Raw genomic sequence first — 9,526 nt, forward strand, 5'->3', positions numbered from 1 at the left:
CTCATACCCTTTGGTTTTTTTTTCTCTCCAGTTGATTATCGGGAACTTTGGCCTGAGTTACGAGCAGTCCAAATCACAGATGGCTCTCTGGGCCATTCTAGCCGCTCCCCTCTTTATGTCGAATGACCTGCGGTCTATCTCCACCGAGGCCTCGTCCATCCTACAGAATAAACTGCTGATCAGGATTAACCAAGACCCGCTGGGGCTGCAGGGCCGAATGTTACTGAAGGTGAGGAGCGAGGGAGGGGATCGGGCCCAGGATCAAAGTGCACGATGGGAATGAAGAAACGTGGGGTTGTGGTGGTGGCGAGGGGAGTGAAAGCACCACTAAACTACGTGGACCGAAAGGTCACAGGTCGCTGGTGCCTCGAATGACTTAATCATTCTCGGGACAAATTGAGGCACTGGAGTTGGCACGTGCTCACGTGCACGCGTGTTGCATGCGTATTGAAGAAATTGTAAGTCAGCACTTCGAGTTTTTGCCAAAGGTCCTTTATTTAACACGAAGTTCGTGGGGGGATTAGAGACACCACAGTCATTCCAAATGTCCCCACTTTACAAAAGTAAGGCAAGTCATTTATATTTATCAGGGCAGCATGGCAGCATTGGGGATAGCACAATTGCTTCACAGCTCCAGGGTCCCAGGTTCGAATCCCGGCTTGGGTCACTGTCTGTGCGGAGTCTGCACATTCTCCCCGTGTGTGCGTGGGTTTCCTCCGGGTGCTCCGGTTTCCTCCCACAGTCCAAAGATGTGCAGGTTAGGTGGATTGGCCATGATAAATTGCCCTTAGTGTCCAAAATTGCCCTTAGTGTTGGGTGGGGTTTACTGGGTTATGGGGATTGGGTGGAGGTGTGGACCTTGGGTCGGGTGCTCTTTCCAAGAGCCGGTGCAGACTCGATGGGCCGAATGGCCTCCTTCTGCACTGTAAATTCTATGATATGATACAGTAAGTAATATCTAGGACAAAAGGCATTCTTTAGATTAGCAAAAAGACAGGAAAGCGAGCAGGCCGGAGTTAGAGTTTAATAACAGGCCATGAGTTCCTTGCCTAAGAAAAATAATAATTGTCTGCAATCAGCAAAACAATGTGCAATGAATGCTTGTTTACATTGTATGACCTTCTGACTGTTTCATACAGAACTTCTTGACTTAAAATAAGGCTAAATATTCATCATGCTTTGCCAAGTGCCTATTTCCATGACATATAGTCAAGCAGCCGGTTAAAATGAATACAGAGTATTAAGGCAAATAATCCGCCAACTAAAGTCCCTTCTACAATGCGGATGTGGGCGTGTGACATCTCTTACCTCTTTCAGTGACCATGGAGTTGACAGCCCTAACCTTGGTTCCCAGTAGAGGGTGGGGGATGGGCGGCCACAGTTGGCAGCAGGGTTTGGGGTCATTGGCAAAGTGTTGCTTAGTGGCCATATTGGGAGCCCCCCGCTGGAATGAAGCAACTAATTTGAAAGAGGTGCAGAACAAAGGGGTCAATGTATGGTCGCTGGTCAAATATCGAACCTTCCCTGACCGCTATAGTTACACAGTGAGACAAGACGTTCTGGAATGGAGCATCTCCTGTTGTGCCATTAGTTCAGTTTTGTTCCTCCAAAGTGAAGGTTGAGAAATATTGCTGGGAGTGTGAGCAGTAACAGAGGAGGCGAGAGTAACCGGGCATCTGGGAGCTTCATGAATGGTGGGACCAACAACAATTCTCCTTAACTAGTGAGAACGGAGGAGTGAATAGAGGAAAGGCTGAGAAGGGGTTTGAATCAGAGTCAAATCAACAAGTTCATGGGAAAGATAAAACATTTGAACCGTTTAATCTCATTCCTTCAGGTGGTCAATTGTTGTTGGAGATTTTTTAGAAAAGAAAATGTTGGGTTGTGGGGGTAAAACCCAGGGGAGAATGTGCAAATTCCACACGGACAGTCACCCAGATTCGGGATCGAACCTGGGACCTGGGCGGCGTGAGGCAGCAGTGCTAACCACTGTGCTGCGTGCCGTCCCGGAATAAGGGTTTCTTACAGTATGTGTAAGGGGGCAGCACGGTGGCACAGTGGTTAGCACTGCTGCCTCACGGCGCCGAGGACCCGAGTTCGATCCCGGCTCTGGGTCACTGTCTATGTGGGGTTTGCACATTCTCCCCGTGTTTGCGTGGGTCTCACCCCCACAACCCAAAGATGTGCAGGTTAGGTGGATTGGCCACGCTAAATTGCCCGTTAATTGGAGAAAAAAAAGAATTCGGCACAACATCGTGGGCCGAAGGGCCTGTTCTGTGCTGTATTTTCTATGTTCTATAATTGGGTACTCTAAATTTATTTTAAAAACGGTATGCATAAGGAAGTGAGCTCTCTGTGGTTGCGAAATTCAGCCTCGTTAAAATCTCTAGCAACAATTAACTGCCTGAAGGAATGAGATTGGAGAGGTTAAATTGTTACTTTTCGGACCATGGAGGTTGGTTGGGATTCATTAACAATATTCATGTTGTTATGAAGAAAATTTAACTTCCTGCAGTGAGTTTAATGGTCAATTAATGCACAGATCCAGCTGAACATGCAACGATAACGGCAGAGTAGAGAAAGCCAGGTTCTCGCGATTTGAGACCCATGACAAATTCCTTAATTGCACTAACTTGTCGGCCAATTTACACATTAATATCGGTGTGTGGCATTAACATGCCTCTACCTTTCCAGGAAGTTATGGCTTCAGTTGTACAGGGCATCTGGAGTACTCTACAGCATTAGTCACCTTGTTTAAGGAAGCATTGGAAGCAGTTCAGCGAAGATACCAGACTAATACCAGGAATGGACAGGTTGTGTTCTGAGGAAAGGTTGAACACATTAGACTTGTATCGCAGGAATCTGGAAGAGTAAGAGGCGACTTGATTGAAACATATGCGACCCTGAGGGGAATTGACAGGGTGGATGTGGAGAGGATGTTTGTGGGAGAATGTAGAATTGGCAATTGTGCTATCCACAATGCTACCGTGCTGGCCCTTAGAATCCATAGAATTACTACAGTTCAGAAGGAGGCCATTTGGCCCATCACGTCTGCACTGACCCTCTGAAAGAGCACACTACCCAGGCCCACTCCCCGCCCTATCCCTGTAACCCCGCACATCGGTCATGACCAATTCACCTGACCTGCACATCTTTGGACACTAAGGGCAATTTAGCATGGCCACTCCAGCTAACATGTGCCTCGTTGGAGTGTGGGAGGAAACCGGAGCACCCGGAGGAAACCCTCGCAGACACGGGGAGAAAGTGCAAACTCCACACAGGCAGTCACCCAAGGCCGGAATTGAGCCCGGGTCCCTGGCGGCGTGAGGCAGCAGTGCTAACCACTGTGCCACCGTGCCTCGCAGTTATAACGGAGATGAGACAATTTTTTTTCCTGTGAGGGTCATGAATCTTTGTCACCTCTTCCTGAAAAGGTAGTGGAAACAGAGCCTTTAAATATTTTTAAGACCGAGGTGGATAGATTCTTGGTAAGCAAGGGGGTGAAAGGTTATTGGGGGGAGTAGGCAGGATGCAGATTTGATGTTGCAATCAGATTAGCCTTGGTCTTATTAAATGGTGGAGCAGGCTCAAATGGACTATGACTGCTCCTTGTTTGTATGATATATTTTCAATATCTGTTCATTTTTCCTGTTCCCCTCTCTCACCCCCAGGGTAAAAACAAGATCGAAGTTTGGATGAAAGAACTTTCTTTGTCAACCATGGCACTGGCCTTTTTCAGTCAGCGAACAGACATGCCTTACCACTACACCACATCTCTGAGCCAACTCAACATCACCGTCCCTGAGGTGTTCTCGGTGAGTATGGGTTCCCTTTTGTCATCTGCGCAGGACAGAGAGGCATTAGAAAGAGTGTAAACCAGGAGGATAATAGCAGAACGGCGAGGTTATGAGTATCAAGGCGAGGCACAGCAGCACAGTGGTTAGCACAGTTGCTTCACAGCGCCAGGGACCCGGGTTCGATTCCCGGCTTGGGTCACTGTCAGTGCGGAGTCTGCACGTTCTCCCCGTGTCTGCGTGGGTTTCCTCCGGGTGCTCCGGTTTCCCACAAGCCCCGAAAGACGTGCTTGTTGTGTTATGTACTCCGGGATATCACAGGCTGCAACTCAATGCAGCCTTGACCAAAAGATACTCCAGACTTTGAAGTAAGTTCAATGTGATTTATTGAACCATTAGCACAGTTCTCTATGAGTTCGACTCTCCTGCTAATCTTGCTACAGTAACTCAGTCTAACTAACCAGTCTGCTCTAAGCCACGTGGTGGGTGTGATGCTTCTGATCTGCCCCTGTAATTCTGAATTCTCCCTCTGTGTACCCGAACAAGCGCCAGAGTGTGGTGACTGGGGGATTTTCACAGTAACTTCACTGCAGTGTTAATGTAAGCCTCCTTGTGACACTAATAAAGATTATTATTGTGACAATCCCGGACGTCTGAACAGGCTGGGGCCTTTTTTCTCTCTCTGGTGAACTGGGATAGAGGTGTCTAAAATTGTGAATGGGTTTGATAAGGTAGATGGAAGTAAGCAAATTTCCAGGAATTCCAGGAACATTTTGAAATTTAAATGTTTCCAATTAAGGGACAATTTAGCGTGTCCAATCCACCTCCCCTTTCCATCTTTAGGTTGTGGGCATGATAAACCATCAGTAATACACGACGAGTTGATAAAGTTAACTGAGGCTTTAATACACTAAACAGCAAGCCTCCAGCCTCTGGACCCGAAGTGGGGCTGGAGGCGGAGATTTGCCACTTTTATACCGAAGCCCCGAGGGGAGGAGCCGGAGGCGGAGCCAACTTGGACAAGCCCAGGCATGTATGGAACAGTACAGACCAGACAATACTGTCACGTGGTTTACCACAGGGCGTGAGATCCATACAGACACAGGGAGAATGTGCAAACTCCACATGAATGTTGACCCGGGGCCTGGACTGAACCCGGGTCCTCGGCGCCGTGAGGCAGCAGTGCTAACCACTGCGCCACCATGCCGCCTGGTTTCCAGGAATTTATGATGAATTTATGATGGGCAGCAGGCAGCATTGTGGATAGCACAATTGCTTCACAGCTCCAGGGTCTCAGGTTCGAATCCCGGCTTGGGTCACTGTCTGTGCGGAGTCTGCACATCCTCCCCGTGTGTGCGTGGGTTTCCTCCGGGTGCCCCGGTTTCCTCCCACAGTCCAAAGATGTGCGGGTTAAGTGGATTGGCCATGCTAAATTGCCCTTGATGTCCAAAACAAAACGGTTAAGTGGGGTTACGGGGATAGGGTGGAGGTGTGGGCTTGAGTAGGGCGCTCTTTCCAAGAGCCGGTGCAGACTCGATGGGCCGAATGGCCTCCTCCTGCACTGTAAATTCTGTGATTTATGATTGGGCCAGGCGCTAGAAAAATTAGATTAGTGTCGTCAGATCTGTGGTCGATGGGCTGAATGGCCTCTTTCAGTGCTGTAACATCTATGAATTTAGGAGGAACCTCTTTACCAGGGCAGGGAGCGGGAATGTGGAATTCACTTCCCCAGGGGCGGCACGGTAGCACAGTGGTTAGCACAATTGCTTCACAGCTTTAGGGTCCCAGGTTCGATTCCCGGCTTGGGTCACTGTCTGTGCGGAGTCTGCACATCCTCCCCGTGTGTGCGTGGGTTTCCTCCGGGTGCTCCGGTTTCCTCCCACAGTCCAAAGATGTGCAGGTTAGGTGGATTGGCCATGATAAATTGCCCTTAGTGTCCAAAATTGCCCATTGTGTTGGCTGGGGTTACTGGGTTATGGGGATAGGGTGGAGATCTGGGCTTGGGTCTTTCAAAGAGCCGGTGCAGACTCGATGGGCCGAATGGCCTCCCTCTGCACTGTAAATTCTATGTAAAAATCACGGTGCCAGGGACCCGGGTTCAATTCCGGTCTTAGGTAATAATAATAATATTTACCAGTGTCACAAGTAGGTTTACATTAACGCTGCAGTGAAGTTACTGTGAAAATCCCCCAGTCGCCACATTCCGGCACCTGTTCGGGTACACAGAGGGAGAATTCAGAATGTCCAATTCACCTAACAGCATGTCTTTCAAGACTTGTGGGAGGAAACCGGAGCACCCGGAGGAAACCCACGCAGACATGGGGAGAACGTGCAGACTCCGCACAGACAGTGACGCAAGCCGGGAATCGAATGCGCTGTGAAGCAACAGTGCTATCCACTGTGCTACCGTGCCGTGTCTGTGACGAGTTTGCACTTTCTCCCTGTATCTGTGTAGTGTTACGACACCCTAGTCTAGTGTGTGATTAATTCCAGCCCCAAAGTCCAACGCAATTGAATTTTTAAAAAAATGTAGAGTATCCAATGTTTTTTTCCAATTAAGGGGCAATTTAGCGTGGCCAATCCACCTATCCTGCACATTCGAGGGTTGTGGGGGTGAAACCCCCGCAGACACGGGGAGAATGTGCAAAACTCCTCACGGACAGTGACCCAGAGCCGGGATCGAACCTGGGGCCTCGGCCCCGAGAGGCAGCAGTGCTAACCCACCGCCCCACCGTGCTGCCCACTTTTTTAAAAGAAAAATTAAAGGTGAAGTCCATCTTAAAGGCACAGGTCCCATTAATTGTCTGGGTACATAAATGTAAATGTAGGGGCTGGTTTAGCGAGGGGCTGGTTTAGCATAGTGGGCTAAACAGCTGGCTTGTAATGCGGAACAATGCCTGCAGCGCGGGTTCAATTCCCATACTGGCCTCCCAAACAGGCGCCAGAATGTGGCGGCTAGGGGCTTTTCACAGTAACTTCATTGAAGCCTACTTGTGACAATAAGCGATTATTATTATTATTAAATAGCAGAACAATAGAAATTAAAAGGACAGACAGGGATTAACAGGAGGATCCCTACAGGAACTCTGCGAGCAGTTTTCAGGTTCGTCGCCAGGCTTGTGAGGGAGCGCAACGGCGATGGGGTTCATCTCATTTTGTTTTGTTTTCCTTCCGGATTTAGGCTCAGGATGTGTACACGGGCTGGGTCCAGCGCGGCCTGGAGACCGACACCAAGTTCACCGTCACCGTCAATCCTTCCGGAGTGGTGATGCTGTTCCTGTATCCTGAAAGAAAGCTCATAATGAACGAAGGGAAGAGTAGGCCTGAAGCAGGCCCATTGCAGCCTTTGTCACCATAGTGACAGCTATAGTCTTTGACGTTACTCTCGGGCGTATCGACACCTGAATGTCCATTTTGCTCCTGAATTAAGTCTATAATTTGAAAGCAACGAGCAGCAGATTTATCCTCCAACAGGACATCTTTCAGGGATTTCCTGGCACTTTGTCCTGCCTGATTTCATTCACGTTCTTCCTTGGGTTATGGGATCGCCGGGATGCGAGGGGTTAAATCTGGATGCCCTCTGCCCTGTCACATCCATGTGAACTCCACACTAATCCCAACCCACCACCAACCCTGTCTGTCACCCTCTCAGCAACCCGCCACCTCTCTCTTTCTATCAGCCTCTCACGCTCTATCCCCCCCCCCCCCCCCCCCATCTCTCTCATAATCTCCGACTGTCACTCCCAAATTTATCATGAAACACAATCATGGTGAATGGCCGGAGCCACTGGCCCTGTACCTCAGAAAGGAGCAGCCCCGACTTTGAGAAAGGATCCCTGTTTATGGAAAAACGCAGCATGATCTTCCAATTTGAAGTTGCCATTTAAAGTTTCAAGTACGGGCTGACTGGTTGATTGGATTGGATTTGTTTATTGTCACGTGTACCGAGGTACAGTGAAAAGTATTTTTCTGCGTGAAGCTCAGACAGATCATTTCGTACATGAAAAGAAAATACATAATATGGCAAACATAAAATACACAATGTAAATACATAGACACAGGCATCGGGTGAAGCATACGGAGTATTGTCATATTACTCAGTGGAGAAGATGTATGAAGAGATCAGATCAGACCATAAGAGGGTCGTTTAGGAGTCTGGTAACAGTGGGGAAGAAGCTGTTTTTGAGTCTGTTCGTGCGTGTTCTCAGACTTTTATATCTCCTGCCCGCTGGAAGAAGTTGGAAGAGTGAGTAAGCCGGGTAGGAGGGGTCTTTGATTATGCTGCCCGCTTTCCCCAGGCAGCGGGAGATGTAGATGGAGTCAACGGATGGGAGGCAGGTTCGTGTGATGGACTGGGCGGTGTTCACGACTCTCTGAAGTTTCTTACGATCTTGGGCTGAGCAGTTGCCATACCAGGCTGTGATGCAGCCAGATAGGATGTTTTCTAAGGTGTATCTGTAAAGGTTGATAAGAGTGAATGTGGACATGCTGAATTTCCTTGGTTCCCCGAGGAAATATAAGCGCTGTTGTGCTTTCTTGGTGGTAGCGTCGATGTGGGTGGACCAGGACAGATTGTTGGTTTACCCACCCTCCCCGATGTAGTGAGATAATACAAAGGTGACTACAGCATATGTAGAATCTACAACACAGGAACATTTTGCTCCGCATCTCCACAGGGGCAGCACGGTGGCACAATAGTTAGCACTGCTGCCTCACAACGCCACGGACCTGGGTTCGGTTCCAGCCTTGGGTGATTGTCTGTGTGGAGTTTGTACGCTCTCCCGTGTCTGTGTGGGTTTCCTCCGGGTGCTCCGGTTTCCTCCCACATTCCAAAGATGTGCAGGTGAGGTGGATTGGCCATGCCAAATTGCCCCTTAGTGTCCAAAGAAGTGCAGGTTAAGTTAGGTTGTAGGGTTGTGGAGTGGGCCTAGGTAGAATGCCCTTTCAGAGGGTCGGTGCAGACTCGATGGGCCGAATGGCCTCCTCCTGCACTGGAAGGATACTATGATAATCTCTCTTTTCACCAGTTGCCCAGTTTGATCGACCATATAACTCTGTGAAGTGGCTTAGAAAATAGTATACAAGTTGTTGATAAAATCCAAATCTGTTCATCTGAGAGTTTCAAACTTCAACCACCCTTTTGTGTGTGTGTGGAAGTGTCTCCCCACTTCATTCATGAAAGGTTTGCTCCCTAGTCCTAGATTCCCCAACCCATGACAGTCGTAAATCCAATAGGATAGATAGAGAGAAACTTCCTATCACTCCGATACTGAGGAAGAGCGATAACTTTACTGAAAGAGCAGGAGAATTAATGAATTTAATGTTAATCAGTTTCCTGGTCGTTAAAAACAAAACTAACAATTGTCAAGCAAATTGCTACTACTTTGACTTATCTATTTAAAATTAAAGCTTTATCAAAATGCTTCTGCTGTATTTTTTTTCAGAACCCCAAAATGTATCATGGAGTTCAACCAACCTCTCCCTTTAATGGATTTGTTGCTTTTCTGAGCACACGGCTTGTTCCCGAGGTGTGGGATTACAATTATGGACACGTGGGTTTTTAAACACAAAACACTGTTTATTCCATGAACTCAACTTAACATCTTCAATAAACATTGGATCTCATAACACCCCTTACTTCAAAGATAACTCAGAAAATATTGCAACAGTAAATAATTCCTTAAACTGTTCCTTCAAACTTCCAAGAGACTTAACACCTTTAAACAAAATCA

General features: G+C 48.1%; 1 protein-coding gene across 3 annotated transcripts in view; it reads left to right on the top strand.

Moving 5' to 3' along the window:
* naga (N-acetylgalactosaminidase, alpha) overlaps positions 1-9,216 on the top strand; it is a 125,313-nt gene extending 116,097 nt beyond the window's left edge. For all 3 annotated transcript variants that reach the window (XM_072492062.1, XM_072492061.1, XM_072492063.1), the window contains exons 7-9: positions 32-229; positions 3,672-3,815; positions 6,976-9,216. In XM_072492062.1, coding sequence (XP_072348163.1) covers positions 32-229; positions 3,672-3,815; positions 6,976-7,152 — 519 coding nt within the window. In that variant the 3' untranslated portion in view covers positions 7,153-9,216. The remainder of the gene's footprint in view (positions 1-31; positions 230-3,671; positions 3,816-6,975) is intronic.
* Positions 9,217-9,526: the final 310 nt, after the last annotated feature.

Source organism: Scyliorhinus torazame, chromosome 29 (genome assembly GCF_047496885.1).
Source record: "Scyliorhinus torazame isolate Kashiwa2021f chromosome 29, sScyTor2.1, whole genome shotgun sequence".
In the NCBI taxonomy this organism is placed as follows: domain Eukaryota; kingdom Metazoa; phylum Chordata; class Chondrichthyes; order Carcharhiniformes; family Scyliorhinidae; genus Scyliorhinus; species Scyliorhinus torazame.